The 27,500-nt window shown below is 36.5% G+C and overlaps 1 protein-coding gene across 4 annotated transcripts in view; it reads right to left on the bottom strand.

Moving 5' to 3' along the window:
- Nucleotides 1–25,512, bottom strand: part of LOC141381166 (inactive phospholipase C-like protein 2) — a 191,622-nt gene extending 166,110 nt beyond the window's left edge. For 2 of the 4 annotated variants that reach the window (XM_073944255.1, XM_073944254.1), the window contains exons 1-3: nucleotides 25,419–25,512; nucleotides 24,905–25,025; nucleotides 24,063–24,109 (exon numbers count right to left, since the gene is read on the bottom strand). Coding sequence is in view for 2 of the 4 variants with exons in the window: in XM_073944252.1 (XP_073800353.1) it covers nucleotides 11,308–11,598 (291 nt within the window). In the remaining 2 variants the exon portion in view is untranslated. Of the gene's footprint in view, nucleotides 1–11,307; nucleotides 11,787–24,062; nucleotides 24,110–24,904; nucleotides 25,026–25,418 lie in introns of those variants that run through there. The other 2 variants (XM_073944253.1, XM_073944252.1) reach the window with 2 other exon arrangements.
- Between the last annotated feature and the right edge of the window lie 1,988 nt (nucleotides 25,513–27,500).

Below are 27,500 nucleotides of genomic sequence, written 5' to 3'. Positions count from 1 at the left end.
CACGTAGGGTTGGGTATCGTTTGGGGTTATTTCAATACCTGTGCTAAATCAATACTTTTAAAATGGTACAGGTGCAAAAACGGTGCCTGAACCGATACTTTTGAGCCATAAAATTATGGTGGGTGACTCAAAAAAAATATTTTATTTGTCAAAATCTTTTGAAAAATTATTTTAATAGAACAATATTATTAAAGTTTGAAGTAAACATCAATTCATATTTAATATATTTGAATTAAATTAATAGATTTCCTTTGATCATTTGTTGGTTAGCATGAATTTATCATTTGCATTATGAAATTACATTAGCTTACTACTAACCTGTGGAGAGGCGGTCATCAAAACACTGAACTCCTTTTTCTAGCGTTGGGGCTTGTGACTATGTTTACCTGGTTATCAGTAATCTAATGATTTGCTTTAATCTGAATAAGACAGATCAGTCTTAATCTGAATAAGACAGTAATATAATTAAGGTGTTTACATGAGTTGCTTTTTGAATGTTTCTTTCATGATCCCGTCTTACATGTTATAGTACATAGTTTCATAGTAGTTACATACATGGTTTCCTCCAGAGTTTCATGTAATTTCATTTCTTTCATGCCCCCATGACAAACTGAGGTATTTGATGTGAGCATTAAGTAAGGGCTGGTGGAAAAGTGCTCTTTTAATGGAATTTGATACGGCACGTTGAATGGAAAGAAAAAAACTCTGCATTTCACGTTTCAGGTGTCTGTGGTCCTTAAAGTTAATCAAAAATCACTGTTTAGATGATAGTCTAGACTCTTAAACAAAGTATTGTCTTAATCATATTAAAATCAGAGCATTGGTGTCCATGTACTTACTCACTGAAAGTGCCAGATGATGTTGAAAGCTTTCAGAGAGTTGCATTCCTCTGCTTTTAAGGTGATTCCGTGAGCCCTCAAATATGTCATTAAGTTTGACGCGTTTCCTCCTTACACGCAACATTTGTAAAGCATCTACTTCACGTTGCTGTGTCAGAATCCTTGCTTGTAAAATACTCTTTAGTTTTAGCTAATTTGATGAACGCGATCATGTGTGTTGATCTGAAGAGAGTTGCTCTCACTCACCGAATGCGCTGTACTGCGTGTGCTGTGTGCGTCCGTTCCCTAAGCAACAAGAAAAAACCCCTGACATCGCCTGTCCGTATTCCTCAAAGTTATTTAGAATTAAATGTTTAGAGATGGTGTGACAACGCGTAGCTATGTGTGCCTTTGATGCACCCAAAATTCATATGCTGATTCGGTCCGGTACATAACGGTTACAAAGGTACCGCTGCTATAATTCAAAAAAGGGGGTAAAATAGATGCCCTTTAATATAGTTAAGTGTACCTAAAAGTACACAAGGCACAAAAAGAATAATATTCAATATAAAATGGATAAGATCAGAGGCACAACAAAAAAAACATATCCCTAATAACATCGCTAACACAGAAATCCCTTAAACATCAAATATGTTTGATCGTGAAAATCCATGACCAGAGCTGAATCACACACACTTGCAGAAAGCCTGAGTGCATTTGATGTCTCCACTAAAGCGTATGTGTGAACTCCAGAGACCAGTGACCCAGATTCCCAGCATACTCCTATTCGGCATCTACAAGTGAGTTTTCCAAATGCCACTTTCATATGGACGCTTACTCACAATGAACATGAACATAGACAGCTTAACAACACTGAAGTCAAGCCCCATTATGCGCAGGGCAAGCTGGGTGGTGCTGCGCGCAAATTAGCTTAGCGGACGCCGGCATGAGGCAGCATTATCACACGCAGACCAAACCTCAGCGAAACTCGCATCTGATGAAGAAAAAGGACCATTTCTCATTTCTCCAACATGCATATTTCCTGCAGCCATTCTAATCTCTCAACCTCCAGACGGCAGACCTGAACCTTTCTCCCCAGATGAGACCAAAAACGATGGCCCAAATCCATTACCACACTGAAGAAAATCAATGATGGAGCATGGATTTGAGTGGACTGTTTATACCGGCGGTGTGTTTATTCTCAGGACTGGAATTTTGTCAGAAATGGAAATAGAAAACCACAAAGGGATGCCAGAAAAATTATAATGAGTAAACGTATTGCTGCTAACCAAAACTGTTATAAACGTTAAGGTAAATTTAAATATGCTAGATGGGAGCTGTGGATGCCCACATCATTATAGCGTGAATTTTGTGACACTGTGCAACAATAATTAATATTTTTACATCACTACGAAGGTTGTGTTTAGAGTTGAGGTATGGGTAGATGTAAAAAAAATACAATTAAAGGTGTAATTGAATAAATAATGTAAATAGTACTCTGTATAATCACTGCTTTTACATTACTGTGATGGTTGGGTTTAGGGTTGGGGGTAAGGGTAGACAGTATTAACATACATTCAATTTCTTTCGGCTTAGTCCCTTTATTTATCAGGGGTCTCCACAGCGGTATGAACTGCCAACTTATCCAGCATATGTTTTATGCAGCAGATGCCCTTCCAGCCACAACCCAGTACTGGAAAACACCCATACACTCTTACATTCTTACTCATACACTCTGGCCAATTTAGTTTATTCAATTCACCTATAGCCCATGTCTTTGGACTTTGGGGGAAAGCAGAGCAATCGGAGGAAACCCACATGAACACGGGGCGAACATGCAAACTCAGAAATGCCAACTGGACCAGTTGGGACTCGAACCAGCGACCTTCTTGACGTGGGGTAACAGTGCTAACCACCAAGCCGCTCCCTATTAAAATACAATTTTACAAATTAAGTAATATAGATAATTCTTGTTAACTTTCAATCGTGGCTGTATGCTTTCCAGCAACAACCCTGAAATACTGATGAAGCACTAAAGTAAGAAACCGACGATTTCTGAAATAAGTTTAAGTTGTGATGAACAAAACTTAAAACTTTACTAAAACTGAAATAAAATGAAAATTGTAGTAAACCAAAACAAATACAATCATGACAGCATAAAACTAAAAAATTAAAATATTAACATGAAAGAAAATTTAACATTAATAAAAACGTGGCCATCATTGGTGGCGATGTGGGTAGCACGTTCGCCTCACAACAAAAGGTCGCTGGTTCAGTTTCTATGGCATTTCTGTGTGGAGTTTGCATGTTCTCCCCGTGTTTGCGTGGGTTTCCTCCGGACATGCTGTACAGGTGAATTGGGTAAGCTAAATTGGCTGTAGTGTAAGTGTGTGAAGGTGTGTGTATGGATGTTTCCCAGTGATGGGTTGCAGCTGGAAGGGCATCCGCTGCATAAATCATATGCTGGATAAATTGGCAGTTATTTCCGCTGTGGCAAACGCAGATTAATAAAGGGACTAAGCCGAAAAGAAAATGAATGTATGAATAATGTAAACGTATTAATAATAAATGTCTGAACAAATACACACACATACAAAATACATAGTTAGCTAACAATAAATAAATGAGAATATATAACTTAAAACTAATCCAATTAAAAAATATGGCTGGGTGATTAAAGGTAGCGTTTAGAAAAAACAAAACACCCGCAAAGACAACTTGACACACGATAACATAAAAGCCCGCTGCTATAGCATTTTGGAAGTGTTATTGCAGAGCAACACAAACAGCACACAGAAGTATAAATGCACGACTTTGTGCAAGGTATGCACTGTGGGTTATGGTAATCACAACGCAAAAGAATAAACCAGCTAAGGCTGATTTATACTTCTGCAGCCATTTTACATCCATATCTGATCTCTGGTCAAGTACTGTAGGACGATGCACCAACTCTAGAGTCTTACTTTGCACTTCATTGACGATGATTGGAGGCTGCAGCAGAGATGCCTAGAGACATCATATTTTCTTTTATATTAAAATTATTTACATAAAAAAATTTGTTTATAGAAGATGCAAGAAATGCTTAAAAAATTACTTACAGTACATACAAGAGTTATTTTATTAAGAAGAGATCCTGCTTATTTTCAAATTTTAATAGAAAAAAATGACTGCTTGTTTTAAGCAATGTGTGTGTTGATCTCAGTTGTTCAATGTTGATGTTGAAATAACCAACCATAGATAGTAGATAGTGTGTGTTTCCATCAATTATTTTAAAATCAAAGTAATGCACCATCATTCAAAAATCTCTTGTGATATGTGATCACATTTACAGCATAAAACTTGTCAGTGAACAATGAGGGCAAGAAACGATTATAAATAAATAAAAATTTGTTCATTATTCATAATTAAATCCAAATGCTCAATTAATCAAGATTTAGATTTTATGCCAAATTGCCCAGCCCTAACTAAAAATATGAAAAGTTTAATAAAAAATATATTGATATATCTGTGTTTGAGGCATTTCGGTCTTGTCAAATGTACTGAGCTTGTTCAATTTTACCAACAGTTTAAATGAACTGAAAATATTAAAAGAATTTAAGATATTAACAAAACAAATGGATAAATATGTAAATAAATGAAAAAAATCTAAACTAAATGTCATATTTGGTGCTGTAATATTAATGCTGTAATATTGATATTGAGTGTTTTGCTGAGTGTTCGGCACTACAGGAGATCTATGAAAATACAAGAGGTCTTTCTTTCAAGAAACAAACTTGAAAGACAGAAAAGGAGTGAAGCCCTCAATATATTCTCATTGCTTCAAAGTAATAATTGAGATATCAGATGCATTTGTGATTTTCCCTTTTATATGAACCCACTGTTCAATAATATAAACAACAGCCTAAAGGTGTTATCCAGACATAAACTAGTTACTTATTTATGACATAATTAATCTCCATTCCACAGCACCTCAATCATATAAACACTAGCTATGTGATTTGTAATAACCTAATCAGAAAATGTCACATTTGTTAGTAAGTACGCCATGGCCTGACTTCACCTGTAATTCCCTAATATACAAAGGCGTGCACGTTGCTATACGTTGCTAGACATTTTCCATTTGTCAATGACATTTGCTCAGTTTAACAGCGTCTGATTTGATTAAATGCTCCTGTGTTCACTCAACCGAATGCACAACCCACACGCAAACCCTTTCACTTTCTCCCTCTCGCGTGCACTATTGATAAAAATCAACCACCGCTATTCTCTGGGCGCCGATATGAACTCAAACGCAAGACGGTGAATTGATTACAGACAGAAGCCTCACTAATGCAGGTTTATTTTTCAGCCGTTATTTAATACAAGCATGACACATTTGTGACTGACACCTGAGATTTAAAGCCGTCAATCATTATTCTAAGTGGACGGTGCATCTATTGCTTTCCTGATCAGCTTCTACATACTTAGTCAGGATAACTGCCCACACAGGTTATAGTGGCCTAATCCCAATTTACTAGTAAGATCAAAGCAAAAGCCTCGGGCCTTAAAAGATGGGGAGGCAAGATTCAGAGCAGAGAGGAGAAGTAAAGCTGAAAGCAGAGACAGATTCTACTCTATGGGTTGCCCTGGGCAGTTTGAGTAGAAGATCTGTTGTAGCAAGTTTAACTAACATCGGTTTAGCAGATGACATGTTATGCTGCTAAACTCTCACTTGAACGACTCAATAATAGACCCAACACTATACCCCCACACTACACAAAAGACAATTTCATGACATACCAGGCAACCCATACTAATAGATTAAGAAAGACGAGGGAGCAAAATGCATCTGATAAAGAGAGAAGTGTGGTATTCCTGAGCAAAATAGCATGGTCAAGATAGCTGGTCGATTTCTCTGATCTTAGTATATGAATGTTGATTCATTTCAATGAATAAAGATCATTAAAATGATTGCTTACTTTTAGGCTGCTAAACTCTAAATGCAGGTGTAACAGAGTCCAGCTAATATAAGAGCTGTGCAAGCAATCCTTTCTCTTCTGGCCTTAAAAAGTGCATTAGCAAACGGCTCTAAAGGTTAACCAAAGGTTAAAGTTTTATACTACTTTTTTGCACACCTTCAATCCATGTCAGAAATGCCTGATCTTATCCTACTCAGAGAAGCGCCAATGGACCCTGTTTTTTTGTGAAGTTCTGAGCGGCTTTAGTATATGTACTGTATCACCTCTGGGGTTGCTTTAGTGCTGTGAGCCAGATGAGGGTGAAGTTTAGAGGGGCGATTGTAAGTAAAGTTTATGGGGTTACATTGGTGCCGCAACTCAAAGGGGAGTTAGGTTTAACACTGGAACTACCAGAATTCTATAACTACTGGAATTACCATAGCAGTTATTCTGTTATTCTAAACACAATCCTTTTGGTAATACAGTCTATAAATGTATAGTTAGGCTAGACCACCAGCAAAGGTCTGCAATTCACATTCATTTTCACCTTCTCAAGCATGGAATAAGGCTTTTCACCTCACTGAATATGCTGTTTTGAAAGACATATCTGAAGTAGAGTTATGCTTTTGCCGACAGAAAGTTATGTTTTTGTTAGCAGGAAGTTGCTAGGCAACAGAGTGACATATTAAAGTCATGAGGAAAAGTAGCAGACACTGAAATGCATGGTAGTTCTAGCTAGAAATATTCAGAACTCTTGTGTCAATTTAATAAAATAATGTTAGAAGGAAATATAAACAAAACTCAGGGAATTATGCAGGTGTTTTATTTCAACAATTGAAATGGTCAAAATGACAGACTCTTTAGTTAAAGTGTTATAGGGTGATTGTAAGTAGAACCTTTGGAGTTATATTGGTGCCATGACCCGGATGGGAGTCAGCTTTACAGGAATGATTGTAAGTAGAACCTCAGGAGTTATATTGGTGCCATGACCCAGATGGGAGTCAGCTTTACAGAAATGATTGTAAGTAAAACCTCTGGAATTATATTGGTGCCATGACCCGGATGAGTGTCAGCTTTAGAGAAATGATTGTAAAATAGAACCTTCGGAATTATATTGGTGCCACGACCCAGATGGGCATTAGTTTTACAGAAATGACTGCAAGTAGAACTTCTAGAGTGAAATTGGTGTCATGACCTGTATGCGAGCCAGCTTTCGAGAAATGATTGTACGTAGAACCTCTGGAATTATATTGGTGCCATGACCCGGACGTGAGTCAGCTTAAAAGAAATTATTGCAAGTAGAACTTCTTGGGGTTACATTGGTATCAGGACCTGGATTGAAGTGAGGTTTAGGAGGGCGTTTGTAAGTAAAACCTCAGAGTGCTATGCTACGATTCAGATGGAATTGAAGTTTATAAAGCTGATTATAAATCAAACCTCAGGGATTACATTGGCTCCATGACACAGAGGTTTAAAGGGGTGATAGTAAGTAAAATCCCTGCATTTAAATTGGTGCCAGATAGGAATGAGGATTAAGTGGTAAGTTTAAGTGAACCACAATAGTAACATCGGTGCCATAACCTGGAGATTTTTGGGGATGAGCTTAAGCTGAACTTATGGAAGCCTATTTGTATGGCGATTAGACAGCTAGTTAATGGAGTTATTGACATTACATTTTGTGTTTTGACCGTGCTGCAAATTCTAGCACAAACCAGGATGAACTCAAAGTTTAGGCTGGATTATGCTAGTTTAAACTGGTACTGTGCAGGACTAGCAGGTGGACCAATACAGTCACGCTTTTGTCAAGCAAATCTGAACTGGCGTACCTGGTTTGTAGCACTCCTACTTTCCAAGCCAGTGACCAGCAAAGCAGCAGCCACCGTCGTATGCTGGCGCAGTATGCAAAACATACTGAAAGACTAAGTGATTGTTTAAGCCTTGGTGCGCTAAATCTTTAACACAGGCACTATAGAAGGTTTAGAAGAGTAGACATTTTATTTCTTTAAACAAGAGATGAAATGGGTTTAATAAAGAGCTATTGGGTAAAAGTGGAATTCTATCATCCGGGAAACTGAGATTTGAGTGTATTTAGGTTGAATGCCCATATAAATTACACTTTTGTGAGTGTTTTTTTTTTCCTTGGGCTGCTAAACCTTAAACACAAGCACCTACAATATTTTGCAGACTGTTGTATAGAGCCAGACCAGTCTCAGAAATAATATATTTACAATAGAACATGCATATATGCATAGCACAATTCTCATTCACAAAATCCAATTTGAAAAAAAAAAAAAACACAATACACAATTTGTAAAAATCATGGATTTGTATATATTATAAATTGTGTTTTGAAATTATGAATTGGATGTTTATTTACGAATCGTGTTTTGAATTCACAAATGAAATTTTTTCGAATGAAGTTTGGAATTTACGAACTGGATTTGTGTATTTGCCAATTGGATTTGTGAATTTACAAATCGTGTTCTGAATGTACGAATTTGGTTTGTGTATTTACGAATTATGTTTTAAATTTACGAATTGGATTTGTGTATTTTTTATTCGTGTTTTGAATTTACGAATTGGATTTGTGTATTTACAAGTCAGGTTTTGAATTTAAGTATTGGATTTGTGTATTTACCAATTGGATAAGTGAGTTTACGAAGTGTTCTGAATGTACAAATTGGATGTGTATTTACAAATTGTTTAAAATTTACAAGTTGGATTTGTGTATTTTAGAATCATGTTTTAAATTTACAAATTGGATTTGTGTATTTACGAATTGTGTTTAAAATTTACGAGTTGGATTTGTGTCTTTTTGAATCATGTTTTAAATTTACAAATTGGATTTGTGTATTTACAAATTGTGTTTTGAATTTATGAATTGGATTTGTGCATTTACGAATTGTGTTTAAAATTTACGAATTGGATTTGTGTATTTTTGAATCATGTTTTGAATTTACGAATTGGATTTGTGTTTTTATTAATTGGATTTTGAACTTACAAATTAGATTTTGCATATGTGACTTGTGCTGTGAATGCATGAGTAATATTTTGTAAATGTATTAGTTTTAAGACTGATCTGGATTCATACTGTTGTGTCTCTTTAAACAGGTGACAAAACAGAGACATTACCGAGCAATATATTACCATCAAGTTAGTCAGATAGTCAATGTCAAACAATTGCTAAATGAAGACAAAAGTTGATTCTCCACATAACAACACATAAAATCCTTATTTAATGGGCGCCTTGGGGAAAAACTGAATGCTTGTTTACTTCCAAGCTTCTACACAAGCACCACAAATAAGTCTACTTTGAGTGCTCAGATGTCTGCACGTTGAACGTTCCGCTCATTTTCCTGTCATACTGGTCCTCTCGTGGGTGCCAAGACACCCACACAATCACATAGGAATTCAATAAAGCCAGGGAATGGGAGAGTATCACGCTGTTTAGAGTCAGTTGCTAAGCAAAGTGATTCAACCCGATGACAATTTTGACGTCTGACTCCTGGTTAATCTCAAACAGCAGCACTAACTCACGTTGAGGAAAATAGCCCCCACTTTGAATATGAACGCAAATGTTGATTTGATGTGCTGTCCTTCGTCTTTCTCTTCCATCGATCTCTCCTTTGAACTGAGAACAATCCTATGCCTGACATGATCAGCAATTAGCCGAAGAGCAGTGATTCCTAACAAGGTTGTGCTCTAAGAACTGAAGCCACTCCGTCATCTATTGTTGACCGTGCTGCCAAATGCCAACCAATCAATCCAATAGATTCACTGATGCAAAGCAAAGCCATCAGTTTTCACTAACAAGTAATAGAATCCTACCAATTCAGCCTTCGGTCAACTATAACAGATAACTTTTCCAATTAAAACACCACTTGACAGCGGTCCCCCTGTTGAGGTGCTTAAGTGCACGGCCCTGTCACATATGCTATACAGCTGTCGGGTAAATATGCTTCCAAGTGCTTTAACAGGCATCCGTAAAATAATAAAACATGTTATTAAATCAGGACTGTATCCAGGACATGGGTCGAACACAGTTACACTGACATGCATTTGTGCCCCTGATGTCAAACAGATTTTGAAGTTCTGATCTAATGACTATGATGGTCTCTTAGAAGTAATCAGCCTAGACAGGATTTATTTATTTGATAATTCTGTACACACTTTTACTTTTTGGCAACTCTGTGGCTCTAATTTAGATGAGTTTGTACAATCTCAGTTGTGTTTTTGTTAAATCTGCTTGCATCAGTCTTTGCAATTCAAGACTCAGTTAGCATAATTTCTTATATTTAACAATGTTACATCATAATCTTTCTGCTTAATCACTTTTCAAAATAATGAGCAAACATTTTGGTCATTGACTGATTTATTGTTTGGGCTAATGACTGATTTTTTGAGAGGGGTCTGGCTGCAGACTCGGTGCAGATGCAATCTGAGCTGCAGCCAATGCTTTTTAATGCGCTCACCTAACCCCACTCCTAACCCTATCATTAGCTCCATTGAGTGCATCATGTCTGACATTGGATCTCTGAGCGATGCAATCACAGCTTGCATCATATAGGCTGCATGCAGATCTAATGGATTTATTGAAGGACAAACCAAGTGACTGTGACTGTCTTTATGAGTGGGCCATTCAGTCATTCCTTTGATTTGTATGGGTTTATATTCTAAATAAATGTAAAATGCAAGTCACTTTACTAAGTTCCTGCTTAATGAAGTACTAATATCAATTTTGCATTTGGGATGATATTCAGGAAAGCAACAGTCCAGTATTGCTTACAGTAAATATATGTTGGCATGCTATATAGTATTATATTTGTGTGTGTGTGTGTATATATATATATATATATATATATATATATATATATATATATATATATATATATATATATATGCTGCCATTTGGTCAGAACCTAAAAAAATAGCCATTTAAATTAATTAATAATAATAATAAAAATAATATGAAAATATTTATTATTTATTTTGTTTAGTCTGGTCAATTGAATAGCTTCCATCTTCATTTATTATTTTTGTTGTTGTTTTTGTTATTATTATTTACATTTATTCATTTACTTTTAAAGTAGAATTTTATTAAATTAATAAATGTAAATAATAATAATAATAACAAAAACAATAATAATAATAATAATAATAATAATAATAATAAATAATAATAATAATAATAGCTGAATAACAACATTAAATTCACACATTCATAATAAATACCCTGCGGTCTCATACTTGTTTATTAGCCTTCTCAAAATAATAATATTGATTAATAATAATAAAATAATATTGATTTTGCTGTAAAAAAATAAAATAAAAATGCTCGATCTGTTACTGAGCACAAGATCCCAAAATGTTCCAGAAAGGCATCTCCTCTGGTATTGAGGCAACATCAGGATAGTCCAAAACACATGAAACGTATGCTCAAATAGTGTAGTAATGCCACAGAATGCGTTTCCATAGAAGAGGGCTGCATGGGCATGTGCATCGCTGCAGATTCTCTTAAAGTCCTCACTCTATAACAAAGTGATGACACTCACCTTCATAATACCGCAAGGTGGATTCCCAGTGCCGGTGCACCTCTCTGCAGAACTGTCGCGGTTCCGGGTACCGACTCGCGGACTGCTGTGCTCCCTGTACCGTCCGTTAGAGTACACCCCCTCGGCCCCATACACCGGGTGTCCAGCCGCCGACACGTCCAGGTATGTCTGGTAGGTATCGCTGATGGTCAGCGCCGCAGCAGCCGCCGCCGCCGTGTCCCGGGTCGGAGTGGTCGCTCCGAGCTCGTACAAGGGTCCCGCCACGGATTCGGAAGCCTGCGGCTCAGCCATCGCACGCTCTGCCGTTAGCTACGCCAAAAAAAACTCACCATGGGAGTGAGCCTGTAATGTTAGGAGCCCACGCTGAGACGAACAGCCATCGGAGTCCCGTGCGTCCGCGCGAAACCGTAAAATCCATGAACGGAGGAAAAAGGCACCGCGCGTCCTCTCTGTCAGCCGAGGTGGTGAATAGATTGTGCGGGCGGAGAGATTCAAACTCCCCTCTCCACCCTCCCTCTCAGCCACTAGGAGAAAATAAAGCGCACAGATGGCGCTCGCGCCGCGTTCTGCCGGTGGGCGTCCGTAACTACCGAGATAATACTGGGTTACGAGGGCCAATTAGCCTCGTTCTGTCCGTTGATTGCCAGACGCCCTGTAAAGCAGCGATGGAGGGATTTCCGCTGTCTAGCTGAGGTGTTGTCCCTTCCTCAGCGTCTCAACCTATCGAGGACGCCTGAAGATGGTTGTTGACTGGATTAGAGGCATTGTGGAGAGTCGGGTCCTGCCACTTAATTTGCAAACTATCCCATCACACCGCACAAAGCCATTGACAAGAGCAGATTTACATAAACATCCTACAACGACTTCCAAGCCTGCCTGAAAAAGAATGATAAACAAACACAATGCCTCTGCCTGTGGTACACTTAAGTACACCATGAAATTATCTGGTAATTGCACCTTTTAAAAGAGGCAGTCACTTGTATTTTAGTTTAAGTATATGTAATTGACTGTAGTACTGATAACTTTATAATTGCATATCACAGTTAGTGTCAGTTTATAGACTTTTTAATAGTTCTTTAGGGCGATCATTTGCAATAGCCAATACCTGCTTTTTAAATAATTCAATAAATTAATATTTTAATGTGGTCATGTCATTGGCCCATGAACATTTCCTGCTTGTTATCGAACTATTTCATAACAGTAACAATAGAGAATTCAATCATAACCTGATGTTAAAACAGCTATCATAACATGATCAATATGTAACTTTTTTTGGATCCTCTAAAGCTGTAGAGATAAAAAATTTAACGGAAAATGCGACACAACACGGAGAGGTAATTTGATTAAAAATAGCAACATTATTGTGTTATACCTTAAAAAACTATAATCCAAAAAAAAAAAAAAACTTAACAACATGTAAACATATTAATACAGTTGTTCTGTGTCTGTTAAATCAGTTGATTGTTGAAATTTACAAAATTTAACCCAACTGGATGAGTTATTAAATAAATAACCAAAGGTGAAAACAACAACAAAACACCAAATATTTAACCCAACTTGTTGAGTTATTAATAATAACCCAATAAAGGTTTAAAATAACCAGACAACATCTCTCAGGATCTGAAGGATCCTACATATCTCAGGATCACCACCACCATCTCTCAGGATCTGAAGTAGGACATTCACCTTGACTCTATCGTGAAGAAAGCCCAGCATAGACTGTACTTCGTTCGTCAGGTGAGGAAGTTTAACCTGCCACAGGAGTTGCTCGTACAGTTCTACTCAGCTGTCATCCAATCCATCCTCTGCACTTCAATCACCGTCTGGTTCGGAAAAACCAGAACCGACCTCCAGACTACAGCGAATTGTCCGTACTGCTGAATGAATAACTGGCACTACCCTTCCTACACTTCGAGAACTGTACTCTTCCAGAGTGGGTAAAAAGGTCTCGCAAAATCACTCTAGATGCCTCGCACCCAGCACACTACCTGTTCGAACTGTTATCGTCTGGTCGGCGATTCAGAGCACAAAGCACAAAAACAGCCAGACACAGGAAAAGTTTCTTTCCTCAGGCCATCTACCTCATGAACAGTTAAATATCCCTCAACTGTGCAATAAATATGCGCAATACTTTCTCATACACACTCGTACACAGCACCTTATATCAATATACAATGCAATACTTTCTCCATCCGCATTTGTCCACAGCACCTTATAACCTGTACATACAATTCAACATCCAGATTTTCTGACTAAGTGCATTTCTGTTTAATGTTTATCGTCTTTTTTCATATTTATTTTGTGTTGTCACTTTATGTACACTGGAAGCTTCTGTAGCCAAAACAAATTCCTTGTGTGTGTGAAGCAAAACCGATTCTGATCTTCTGATCAAAGCACCAAATACTTTAACTCATCCATTGAGTTAAATAAATAATGCTTTTTAGTGCAAACTAGTATTACAATTATTTAAAAATTGAGAAAAGAAAGGAAATTTATTTTTAAATAAAATATAATCATATTAAATGTGTTATGCACACCTAAACAACAATCATTTTACTTATGTTTTACTACAAATGTATACCATTTTAAATTCATTCAAATCACAATTATAGTAAATTAACCAGTGTTCCAGTTTAGAAGTTTTCACTGCAGAATATTTACAGGCTATTTCAATAATTCAAACATTTCACAGTTCATATAGTATTCATTCAGTTCACTGATGTTCTGGGAATGCAGACTTCTAAGAAGTCGTGAGAGATCTTTTACTAATTTGTGCATATGCTGATACATACAGTACATTATATATTGTTTGACCTTTAGAGTCACACACTGTTGTTGACTATGTCCCAATCAGGGTTTTTTGCCCTCAAGTCCAAGTCATTTGATTTTGAGTATCTACCAACACCAAAACCCATTCCGATTCTTCTATAATACACAAATAATAAAGAAGAGTGAAGAAACTGATTCAGAATGTTCCTTATTTTTTATTTAATTTCACGGTATTTTAACATTCAACAACTCAGTTAACAAACTGAGCACGTCTGTGAGGTAGCGTGAACAATCAAATAAATAACATCAATTCTTCACTTTTGGACTTTAGTGCAACAATAAATATTTTTAAAGAAAATTAGTATAAAAACAAATAGCAAAGCTTAAAATACCCAGCAGGCAATTCCAAGATTACAAATCTCACAGTTTAATATGGAAATGTTGTCGACATCAACTTCATAATACCTCCAGACTGCAAACATACTCATGCTTTCCGCTTCAAGCTTCCGTGTTCTGCTTTGCTGACATTTAACCAATAGCATCTCTGCAACACAGTGATGTCAAGCAACGCGTTGCTGTTTCTGTGTGAAGTCAAGAAAGAGGTCTAACTCTGTGCCACCACATACTATAGATGTGTTATAAAATAATGAGAATAATATTCGAGTCCTGATCGGGAGGTAACATCCAATTAGTTTCTGAAACTGTGTGATCGGGCCCAATTTCTGATTACCTGATAGGATCTGGACATCCCTACTGTTGACTCTCTCATCATTTCAGCTGTTTTTACCCTTTTAAAATAGTTGGGTTAAAAATACCCCAGCATATAACCCAATTATTGGTTATTATAGCACCTTTCCAACTATAGATTTTTTAACCCAATGCATTGGCTTCTATAATTTAACTCAATAATTTAAGGCATTGGTTATTTTGATTAGATGTTGTTATTTTTTTCATTCTGGTATAACTATTGAAGAACTATTATTAATTTTATAATTATGGCTGTGTAAATAAACGTCTCCGCTGGGTCCTATGAAAGGCAAGAATGACAGCCAAATATCCCAAATATATGTCTCATTTCCTCCCCAAAAAAACTGTAGAGATGAACACAGGAGGTAGAGAAAGCGTTTTATCCATTTTATATGGATCAGCTATGAAGCGTGCGTATGTATAATCAATAATTAAGAGTGCTGGTGACACTATTATAAAAACAAATTAATAATATTTAATAATAATAATAATAATAATAATAATAATAATAATAATAATAATAATGCATTAGAGCTCAAATAAACTTTCTAATGCAAAAACAACACTACGCACGCATATTAATACAGCTGTTCATTGTCAGTTAAATCAGTTGACTGTTGAAATTCAAAATTAACCCAACTGGTTGAGTATTTAAATAAATAATCAAATAAAGGTCAAAAATAACCCAACAAAATACCAAATATTTAACCCAACTAGTTGAGTTATTAATAAATAACCTAATAAAGCTTAAAAATAACCCAACAAAGCACAAAATATGTTTAACTCAATCAATTGGTTAAATAAATAACTCAACGTTTTTTTGTTTAATGTTTAGTGTAATTTTACGTAGCTAATCCGCTAATGATATTCTCCATCCCTAACCCAGAACTTGACCTTCGCACAAACCTTCCATTATTTCTACAAATGAATGAAATTAATTAAAACCCCATACCCCACACATGCATGCACACATAGACGAATACAAAAAAAAAAAAGAAGAAGAAGACAGACGGAAAGCAGGGGAATATTATACTGTCAAGTCATATCCTCCAGAAAAGCCAAATCAAATTAGCTGGTGATGGCATGATAGAAATCATATGCTCCTCTGCCTGAGCAGCCATTACAGCATGATTCATCACTTCCAGACTGCAGCAATCAAACGCAGAGTCGGGGCATTAAGGCCAGACAAGAGCAATATAACTCAGAACAAGGTCATTAACAGCTGACCAGAGCACCAGCGGCACATTTTCCTATACAAAACTGGACAATAGCATCAACTTTCAGGAGATCTGAGGTTCTTGTGCCTTTTTTTTTCCTTTTCTTTTTTTTTTTGAAGATGATGCAAGCTTGTCATTTATTTACTGTCAGACTAAAGACATCACGATGATGGATGAGGAATTGCCTCAAGAACAAAAGCCCATAATTCCCTCAGCACAATCAGTGAATGCCATCAAAACACTGCCTGCAATCCATTTCTAAGAAACTATTTTCTGGCCTGACTTAGACGTTGTGTTTCCTTTCACAATGAAGGCCTTCTGTTCTAATAAGCTTTGGTTTCATGTACTTTTTTTCTCTAGTGTTGAATGAGGACAACAGCCTTGCCATGACCCCAAAACGTCCTTGCAGATGACGCTCCACCCCCGCTGCAGCGCCGATTCATTGGGACTTTTTGGAGAAACGCTGTGATTTATTGAATGGTGTGGTTGTCTTGGTGTGAGAGCGCTGAGGAGGGACTGATGAAGGGAGACTGGTGAGAGAAAACGAAAAAGTTTCCAACACACAGACAGACCTCCACCCGTTTCTGAAGCACGTTAGAAGGAAAGAAAACATTTCGTCCTACAGACTTTTCTCAAAGAAGGCTACAGTTTGCTCTGGAGGTTTCTTTATATAGGCATGCACACTCAGCAGGGGAGAAAAAGGTGACTAACTAAACTTTTCACAAGCTAATTATCAGCTTGTTATTAGAAAGTAATTCATAATCACATCATTAAAAAGTTACTTAGGAAATAATTTAGCTCAATAACAATGTCCTAATGGTTAGTGAGTTGGACTAGTGATCAAAAGGTCACATTGGAGTCCCGGTACTGGCCCCCTGGGCGCCACAATGGGCCAGGTACACCAGGGTGAGTAAAATGCAAAGCACAAATTCAGAAAAAAATATATCCATATAAACACCAGATAAATAGAAATTAAACTCTTGATTTTTTAGATTAGAGTCCAACAGGACCTTTACAAATGAAACAAAACATGTGCATTTGCATTTTAAAGGGCACCTATGATGAAAATCATCTTTTGTAAGCTGTTTGGACAGAACTGTGTGTAGGCATAGTGTCTCCACTGTCATATTGGGGTGATAGAAACGCATTAAGTCTCCATTTAAATTTCCTGGTGTTAAGACAGGATCCCAATTAGGGATGCGCATTTCAGTTAATTTTGCCAACGACCACGCTGCTCGTTAACCGAATATTACCTGTTAACTGGTCAGACTAATATTAAAATATTATTTAATTATAAAAAAAATGATTTACGTGCCTATTTTACATCAGTTTAACATGCGAACAGCATACAGAACATAAGAGCATGTTCACGTACCTGCAGTTTCAACAGCATAGGAAAAAAAGAATAAATAGTCCTGCCTTAGATATTTTTCACTTCAATGACAAATTACAAAACGAAAACACCAACTGGATCCTTTTTAAGAACCGACATAAGCTGTTTGTCCAATCATGTTTTTTTCTTCCGTCAGATAAACATATTAGGCTACCTCAAAACCATCGCTCCACAGAAAATATGCATTTAATTAATGCTCCTCTGTAATTATTATTTCACAAAACCTCTGTCAACATTAGTTTGAAGGTTATGTCAATTATGATTAGGCTATGACTTTTCTCAATATGTGTTCTTCAGCGGTCTTGCGTCCTTGTGTAATGTCATCATCAGCTGCCTAAGTTCAGTTCCAATACTCAAGACCGCAAGTACGGAGGACGCGTGAAACTTCCCGAATGTGATCTTGATATCGAGGACGCAACGATGCAGACTTGAGCACCAAACTCGCTCTGGAAGTCCCAGAAGTCATTGCACCTGTAGGAGGGAAGCGTATAGCATTTTATTTAGATTTATTATTAAAGTTCAGAGATATAACTTATTTACCTCAGGAGTTTCACTAAATATAACGGTGGAAGTAAACATTACCATGGACATCTTAATAAAAGAATAAACACATTAAGAGTGTTTGTTTGCTAAAATTCTTCTTAAAGAGCCCATATTATACATGAAATAGGGTCATATCTTGGTTGTAAGGGTCTCCAACAACAGTTTAATATGCATGCAAGGTCAAAAAACACTTTCGTGGTCTCATAATCTGCATTTATTTTTACCTAATTATCCCAGCGACTCCTGTATGAATCGTCCAGTGATTCATTTGTTCCCAAACCCCTCCTTAGCACGAAGCTAATCTGCGCTGATTGGACCAATGACAGTCTGTTGCGATTGGTCGACTGCCTTCAGTCAGAGAGTGAAAAGTCAAACAGCTAATCAGCAATATAAAAGTAATCACAGTTCATACACGCTCGATAGTGTAGGGGTGGATTTTAGCTGCCAGTGGGCCAATGTAAATACAGACCATGGACTTGAAAATTCAGACGACGATCTATTTTATTGAGCAAAAACTCCAAAAACAGTTGAGGAGATCTCCTAGCTTCTCACTCTGCTCTTTTCACAGACACACACACACACACATATTGCACACACACACACGCACTTAACCCTGCTCGACAACGCGCGCACACACACACACACACACACACACACACACACACACACACACACACACACACACACACACACACACACACACACACACACAAAAACACACACCTCCGGATGACAGCTCGCGCACACGCACACACAGACACACACACTACTCCTCGTCCACGGAGCTCCTCGTCCACGGAGCTCCGCGTCGCGTTTTTAACGTGACTTTGCACGCGATAAGAGAATATAGCGAGTTAACCTGATACAGTACACGCGGTTACAAGTAACAAATCACAACTAAATACATTTGCAAGCTAGAGTAAACGAGGCAACTTTAATCGCACGTACTTACACTTGAGAAATGGAGGAAGAAACCCATCCTGACATCCATCAGTAAGTTACTCTTTACTGATCCTTCCTTTAACAAACGCTGATGAAGTATACTTTGTAGCATGTAGTTTCCAGTAGTTTCAAACTGCTTGACTATAATGCTGAGGTTTCATTTTTGGGTAGAGACTCAATATATCCATCTGCAGTGTGACTTCAATCGACCGGCATGTTTGTGTGTGTGTGTGTGTGTGTGTGTGTGTCTGGGTCAGAGGGCGGGGCCTCAGGTTTGAAATCTCCCGGGTTTGCGCGTGCACATGAATAACTTGGTTTCGTTCGTACGTCATGGCGAAACACCTAATGAATCGGTATCAAGGCGACTCGTTTGAAGCACTATGAGTCGACTCTTTTATAGATGAATCAACAGTTTTAAACACTGTACACTAACAGATTTAAGCCTTAGCTGGATACTTCACTTCACTTAGAGCTGTGTTACACACTACTGTACACGGAGGGGAATTTTCAAAAACCCATAATATGGGCTCTTTAAAATCTGCTTTATTTATATTGTGCAGAGTATATTTATAATGTTTTTATGCAAAGTATATATTTTGAAAAGGTAAGAAAACAATAAATCTTTGTATGAATGCTGTAATGTTTAAATAATTTACCGTTTAAAATGCGTGAAGGTCATGTGACCATCAGGAAGAACGCACCATCTCATTTCTCAAAGGACGCGTTCTCTGCCCTAGCGGTCTCCTGAGTTCGTTCTTCCGAGGACACCTGGCAAGACCGGTCTCCACAAGACCGCAAGTCCACTCTCTGCGTTCTTGGAATTGAGAAACAGCCAATGACAATGAACCTTAAGGCTCATATCTTGACTTCTTGTAAAGTATAGACAACTACATAGCATTTAACAATTTTTTTGCTTGCATATGCTTGCATATGATATAATCAGATGAGGATTTACCATCTTTATACTCAGAAGGTGCTGTTGTCGGCTACAAGGTGAATCTAGAGCTGAAATAAATATGTAATAAATGATACGAGTTGAGCCAAGAGAGGAAAATTACAACAGTCAATAAGAGTCAGAATATCCGACTCAGGTTTCCACTCATTTGTAGTGTCTAAATTTAAGTTGTATTTTTAAAATTAACTTTAACATCTATAATATGACTTTTTCTCACTATTGAACGCTTTTTAAAGGTGCTGTGAAGTGCTTTGAAATGTGCATTTTTATTTGATGTTCGATGTTGGGACATAGTGTAGCTCCTCCCCTTTATAAAAAACAGCCAATAGCATTTTGCTTCATCTTCACCAATGGGAGTTAGTTGAGCTTAAGCACATCGAATGAAAAACAAACAAGCGTCTTGAAGGGGGCGGGGCATGTCAGATACTAGAAAGCATTTGATTGGTTATGATGTGATGAGAAACTGTAGTATGAGTTGACGTGAATAAAACCATTGATTCATTTAGGCGGTAGTGACAAACTACAAGGTTTACATGTTGATATAAGTTTTATATCTTCTAAACGCGAATATTGTCACTGTTTTGGAGCACACTAGCTTATAGACATCTTAAAAATTAAGTATAAAACTAACATATAAAAAACTTTATTTTCATGGGATCTTTAATGCATTAACTCTGAACATGTATGTGCAATAAAGCAATACACAAAGTATTGTTTTAGTTATTATACCTGTTAATATAACATTTTTTTGCAGATTATGTTAATATTGTGATAAACTTCAGCAATTAATGCAACAACAAAATGTAATACTGGCAGAAGCCTAAATTTGAACACTTTCATCACTGTTTTGGCAATTCTTAGGATATTAATTTTCTTACCACAATAACAACCTGATACAGGAAGTTTGCTATATTTATCAACCTTGCACATCTCAGTAGCACACACTCGCACTCCATCCTGAACCATCCATGCAAGCACAACACTAAATATTTACATATGAAAATCGTATGATCTAAAAAGCCACTGCACAGATTCATAGGTTAAAACCGCACTCCACAAAAAGTCAGTAAAATGAGAAGGATTAACACAAAGCAACATACTATTAATAATTGTTATTTATAATATGTTAAAACTCCACATTCAAAATAATTGTAATAGTTAATGGTTAGTTTTATGATTTCACAGTTTTATAATGTTATATTGTGTTTACTCTCACACATCAAAGAACTACTACTGAAAAGCAAAAGTGGAAGGGAGAAAATAGTGACATAAAAGAGAGAGAAAAAAAGTATTTCCTGTCAGCATTCATCTGCACTTGATCTCAAAATCAACATCTGATGATCAGTAATCTGTAATACTCAGATGTGTATCAAAATGCAAAAGAGAAGATCCGCCACTACTTCAATATCACTGCAAACTTCTATGTGGAAAATACAAAACAAATACAGTTGAAGTCAGAATTATTAAACCCACTTTGATTTTTTTTCTGTTTTAAATGTTTCCTAAATTATGTCTAACAGGACAAGAAAATTTTCACATTATGTCTGATATTATTTTTTCTTAAGGAGAAAATCTTTTTTTATTTCAGGTAGAATAAAAGCAGTTTTTAATTTTTTAAAATCTATTTTTAGGTCAAAATTATTAACCCCTTTAAGCTAATTTATTTTTTTATTTTTTTTTTTTTTTTTGGTTGTTTACAGACCAAACCATCGTTATACAATAATTTGCCTTATTGTCCTATCCTGCCAAGTTAACCTAGTTAAGCCTTTAAAATGTCACTTTAAGCTGTATAAAAGTGTCTTAAAAAATATCTAGTAACATTTTACTGTCATCATGGCAAAGATAAAATAAATCAGTTATTAGAAATAAGTTAATAAAAATATTGTGTTCAGAAAAGTGTTGAAAAAAATATTATCTCCATTAAACAGAAACTGGGGAAAAATAATTCAAGGGGACTAATAATTTTTTTCTTTTCCATTCGGCGTGCATTATTAAATTCCATAACAATCTCACCAGTCCTTACTCCTAATCTGCATCTAATACCCCAGTTTGTCATAGGGGCAGAAATGAAATGTTCATGAGTGAAGGTAAAACTGCCGAAAGTCACCCAAAATTACAGGAAACTCTTACATGAAAGCACTTAACGTCAACACCTTTATTATATTATTGTCTATTAAGGCACTTAACTAGATTACAGATGTCCATGTAAGCGTAGTCAGTAGTTTCTTTAAAGTAACTGAATGAACCAGAAGGGCATCCTGCTGATTTGATTCAGAAGGCCACTTTTTTGTCAGACAGCTCACCAGTTTGACGTTCATTCACCGCCATTCATTTGAAAAGTTACCCGCTCCATATAGTTAGATGTAAACTTACATTATTCAGATTCCCTCTAATGAACTGCATCCTTGTTAGCACGTAACGTTGTGTATGGTAATTTCACAGTAGAAATACACACAGGTTCGAAGACTTGTTCTCGCCACCTACAGTGCAATTCGGCCAGGTATACGTCCGCACTAAAATATCAAGGTGAAAGTCATCATAGCTTGCGTAGAATAGACCCAGTCACAAACCCAAGTTAGAGAATAGATTAACGGGGCTATTTTTTTTTTTTTTTTTTACGCCCAATAAGAGACTCACGTTAATGCCGATAACAGCCCACCACTTATTTTTTTTTATATATGTGCGTGTTTAATTATTGTTTTTGCAGACTTCCTCCTCTATACACTACTAGTGAAAAGCAACAGTAGAAAAAAAAACGGTGAGAAAGAAAGGGTGTTATTTCCTGTCAACAGTCATCTACACTACATCTCATAATCAACATCAACAAGTTCACAGTTAGTTTGACTTTATCAGTAATCTGTTATACTCGGACGTATATCCCAAAACAGACTACTTCAAACGCATTGCAACTTTTATTTGTAAAATAATTATAAAAGTTTTATAAATAATATATAATTATATAAAGTGATAATGCAAATAAATAACATAAATATATGAATTAATTACTAAAACTATTTAGATATAGTCTGCTATTTATCTCTCGTCCACATCTGGATAAACGAATATATGTACAGTAGATTATTTAAATATCAGGGGTGAAGCAGTGGCGCAGCAAGTAGTGCTGTCGCCTCACAGCAAGAAGGTCGCTGGTTCGAACCTCAGCTCAGTAACTTGACATTTCTGTGAGGAGTTTGCATGTTCTCCCTGCGTTCGCGTGGGTTTCCTCCGGGTGCTCCAGTTTCCCCCAAAGACTTGCTGCAGGTGAATTGGGTAGTCTAAATTGTCCATAGTGTATGAGTGTATAAGGGTGACAGGCCCAGACGACAGGCCGGCCGGAATGTGTAAAAAAAGTCGTATGGAAATCATATGGAAAAGTCTAAAAGAGCTGAAAAGTTCCAAAGAGCTGACCCCGCAACCATTCGGGACTAAGGCCAAAGGAGAAGAAGAAGAAGAAGATGTAAATATCAGGCCTACAACACATACAGTAACATTGGAATAGGCATTGGAGAGAACCATTTTCAAGGTGTATCGCAGTTTGGAAAAAGTCAAGGTTTTAAAACCACCAACATTTTCTGTTATACCGTTCCTATGGGGTGTGTGTGTGTGTGTGTGTGTGTGTGTGTGTGTGTGTGTGTGTGTGTGTGTGTGTGTGTGTGTGTGTGTGTGTGTGTGTGTCCAGGAGAAAAGATATCCAAAGATGCAGTTTTAAATTGTAATGAAATCAGTGTTTTTGAAACTAATGAAGACTGCAGAAGTCAAAAAAGTCAATGATTCATTTGAATTATTTAACCTGACATTTATACTGCTCCAAAATATCATAAATGTTTCTCAAAATAAAATATATTGTGTTCAATTGGAAAAAATGTTGTTTTTATCCAAACATTAAAAAAGAATATATTTTAGCACAGTAAATCACAATACCGTGATACTTTTATCCAAGGTTATCATACAGAATCAAATACCGGTCCATGCCTACATTGGAAGGGGCAAACTTACCATTTGAATTCATTTAATATGAATATGAAATCATTTAAAATATTTTTTTCTAAATGATTTGTATATTATTTAGAAGAATTTATGGACAGTAATTTAATTTATTTGTCCAAAGCTGAACTGTACTACTAAAAAGCAAAAACAAACAAAGAAAAAGAGGTGAGAGAAAAGGAGTGTTATTTCCTGTAAGACTCACCCGCCCATCGCAGAATGAGGAATCGAAAGCAACAATTTCTCACAGATCTGAAGATTTGCAAAATCAGAGAGTAAAAAAAAAGAAAATTTCAGCATTTTAAATAAACTCTTAACTCTGTCATCAGAACCATTAGCCATGCAATGCTTGACATTAATATTAATCAAATTGACAGTATCACTGGTAGAGAAGAGACGCTGAACTTTTACAGTGAAATACATTGAGGTAAAGTTAGTTTTACAATGGCACATTTGTTCAGTGACAACTTATGACATGCTCCATATGGTACTTTAAATATTCAGTCTGAAAATACATGCAAGCATGACTTTAAAACAACATTAGCACTATTTAATTGACTGTGAACAACATTGATAGTCATTGGCTGATAACGTGATCTCCCTATTTAGAATTGGCAAAGAATACTTTTCTGAAATTATATTACTAAGAAAAAAATGGGCGAATATAAACTTTACCACAGTGTGAAAACACAACCAAAACAAACAGCTCATCTAAACAAACCGAATCTTTTCAGTTCACTCTCACGTTGTATTTCAGCGACATCTGGTGGTGAAAACGATTAGTTTAACTCAGTCACTGGCACAGACACCCAGTAGATAATAAATGAAATATTTTGGAAAATACAGCCTTTAGGTCGTCTTTGTTCTTATGCTTGTACTTGATAAAAAATGATATAGACGCACTTTGTACACTGGACTGTATGGTCATATTGATTTTAAGTTCATTATTTACTCTCGGTCAAGTAAACAAACAGATCTAAACACGACAGAAAGTAAATAAGGAGCTAAAGGTCGTCTTATTTCGTGTAGTAAAGGGGGTTGACTTACGTGAGAGAGGTCATTTGAAGTTCGTTTTGATGATTGCGAAATAGCATCCATTACACTACTTTCAAGTGCAGGCCAGCCAAACACCGCTTCTTTTGGTCCAACATGATGTACATGTCACTTCCTATTGGATTTCAAGAACGGGCTTTTATTATTTAGAAAACTCATAGATAAATGTATATATCTATGTAGAAAAGTTATCACGATATATCAAGCATTTTTTTAATGTTTAACGAAATTTTCATGTAGTATAACTCTACAATTCTAGTCAGAATAGGCCCTGACTAGCAATTAGCTTAACAAAAGTCTCTGCTTTCTATTGTAAACACATAACTTAATAATACAGCGACATGGCAGCTAATAAATGCCTATGACAAATTTAAAAAATGTGTTTACGTTTATATGGCTCTCAGAATAAACCACCAGATCCATTAATCATAGCTTGTCTTTTCTACCGTGCCTAAATTTTCCAAGTCATTGAATTTTCCGAGTAGCTAGGCTATATTTAAAGAGTTACCTGTTTCTCCATCAGGTCAAACGGCAAACCGGATGATTCTGAAATAACTTGTGGTTCAGCACTGTGTGTGTGTGTGTGTGTGTGTGCATTACCTGCCACTGTTTTTCTATATATGGCTTTATTAAACACACGTTTCCGTATCCAAGCAACAGATGAGCTCTGTCCTCCAGCAATATTCTCTTTTCAATTAGTGACATAAAACATGTGCTACTGCCTGATGATTCATTTTAATAAGTTGTTTTTGTAAACCATGCCTGAGAGGATAACAATTTTCCTACGAGGAGAAATGGTTTGAACTTGTGCGGTGTCTAGATAATTAATGGAAGTTCATGAATTCGTTGCGAGCTTCTCATTTGAGTTGCATTTACTCAGTCTGACCAACAGAGGGAGGAAGTTAACTTAGGAACTTGAATCAATGTAAACTGAAAATCAAATGTAAAATGTCTTTTATTGTGGACTAAAGTATAAAGTAACGCGTACAAGAATTTCTACAATTGAATTGTATTTTATTTAACAGAAACAATGCTCATTATTCAACAGTAAAACTGTAAATAAGCCAGAGTTAGCCACCAGGGCTGATTTTTATCTGTTGCCCCCTGCCAGATTTTAAAAAGGCAACCTAAAATCAAAAAACACATCATTGCACATACAATAACAGTAAAGGTACATACACCAAAAAAGACAAAACATATATCAGTGCTGTAAAGTAACTAATTACTAGGGCCAAACGGAATCTGCAGACGTTTTTTGCTATTTCTGCGGAGAATTTTGGTAAAAATCTGCGGATTTCTGCGGAATTATTTTGGGAGTATCCAGCGGAGTATCATAACTAAAACCTTAATATATTAAATAAAAAGTAATAAATTACTGAATAAAAACTGAATAAATTCAGATTTACACATTTACTCAAGTAAATAAACAGAATTAATAATGGGCTAAAAACCTGCAAAAATCTGCGGAATTCCGTGGAAAATCTGCAGAATTCTACGTACGCAGATTCCGTGTGGGCCTACTAATTACAAATACTTAAACTACTGTAATTGAGTATTTTTTCTCAGGAATTGTACCTTACTAAGTAGTTTTAAAATTACTTTTACTTTCCCTCGAGTACATTTTTAGTGCTGTATCTGTATATTTTTCTTGTCTATGGGAATTAGAAAAATCCGCCTTGTGATTCCTGTCCATTCAAATAACACTCAGAAGGTGAATTGCATGGGCGCCAATAGCCTTGTGGTTAGTGCGTCGACACATGGCACTGAGGTGTTCACGGTGGCTCAAGTTCGATTCCTGACTTGAGGTCCTTTGGCAACCCTTCCCCTATCTCTGCTCCCCATCCTTTCCTGTCTCTAAATCTCCACTGTCCTACCACAATAAATGTGAAAAACCCCTAAAAAATAACAAAACAAGTAAACAAAAAAAAAAGAAAAGAAAGAAGGTAAATCGCATTATAATGAACTATCTCAAGACATGGGCGATTTATAATTAAAGCAAACCGTTAGGAAGCATTAAAATGGTTCAAGAAGATGTCCAAAATCTTTACATGCATTGACCCAGAGACTGTTTAGATGCATGTCACTGCTGAGAAGATGACCGATGTTTATTGTATGATGACCGAAATGGCCTTGAACACCCAGCAGGCACTTGACGTCAGACTGACGTACCCTAACATCATAGGGATGTTGCATTTTGTTTGGAAATGAAAATCAGGTTGACGTCAGAACTCAACGTCAGGTCAACGTCAATGTCCAACCTGAAATCAACCAAATATCAACATCTAATGATGTTACAGCTTACGTTGTGTGGACGTTACCACTATGGCGTCTATCAGAAGTTGAATTTTGGTTGTCATACCTGACGAACAAATGTTAGTATATGACAACAATATGATTTTGGTTTAAGTTATTGGCTCAACGTTGGATTTTGGTCAATTTCTAACACAACCTAAAATCAACCAATGAACGTCATTGGACATCAACATAACGTTATCCTTAGACGCTGGCTGGACATTGAATAGTAGTCACCTGACATCATGACCTAAAGCTAACCTAATAGGTTATGATGTTGTGTGCTTGATGGGCAATA

This window comes from Danio rerio, chromosome 3 (assembly GCF_049306965.1).
Source record: "Danio rerio strain Tuebingen ecotype United States chromosome 3, GRCz12tu, whole genome shotgun sequence".
NCBI classification, from domain to species: Eukaryota; Metazoa; Chordata; class Actinopteri; order Cypriniformes; family Danionidae; genus Danio; species Danio rerio.
Note: the sequence above shows the minus strand (reverse complement) of the source record. Positions and strands in the feature narration are given on the sequence as shown.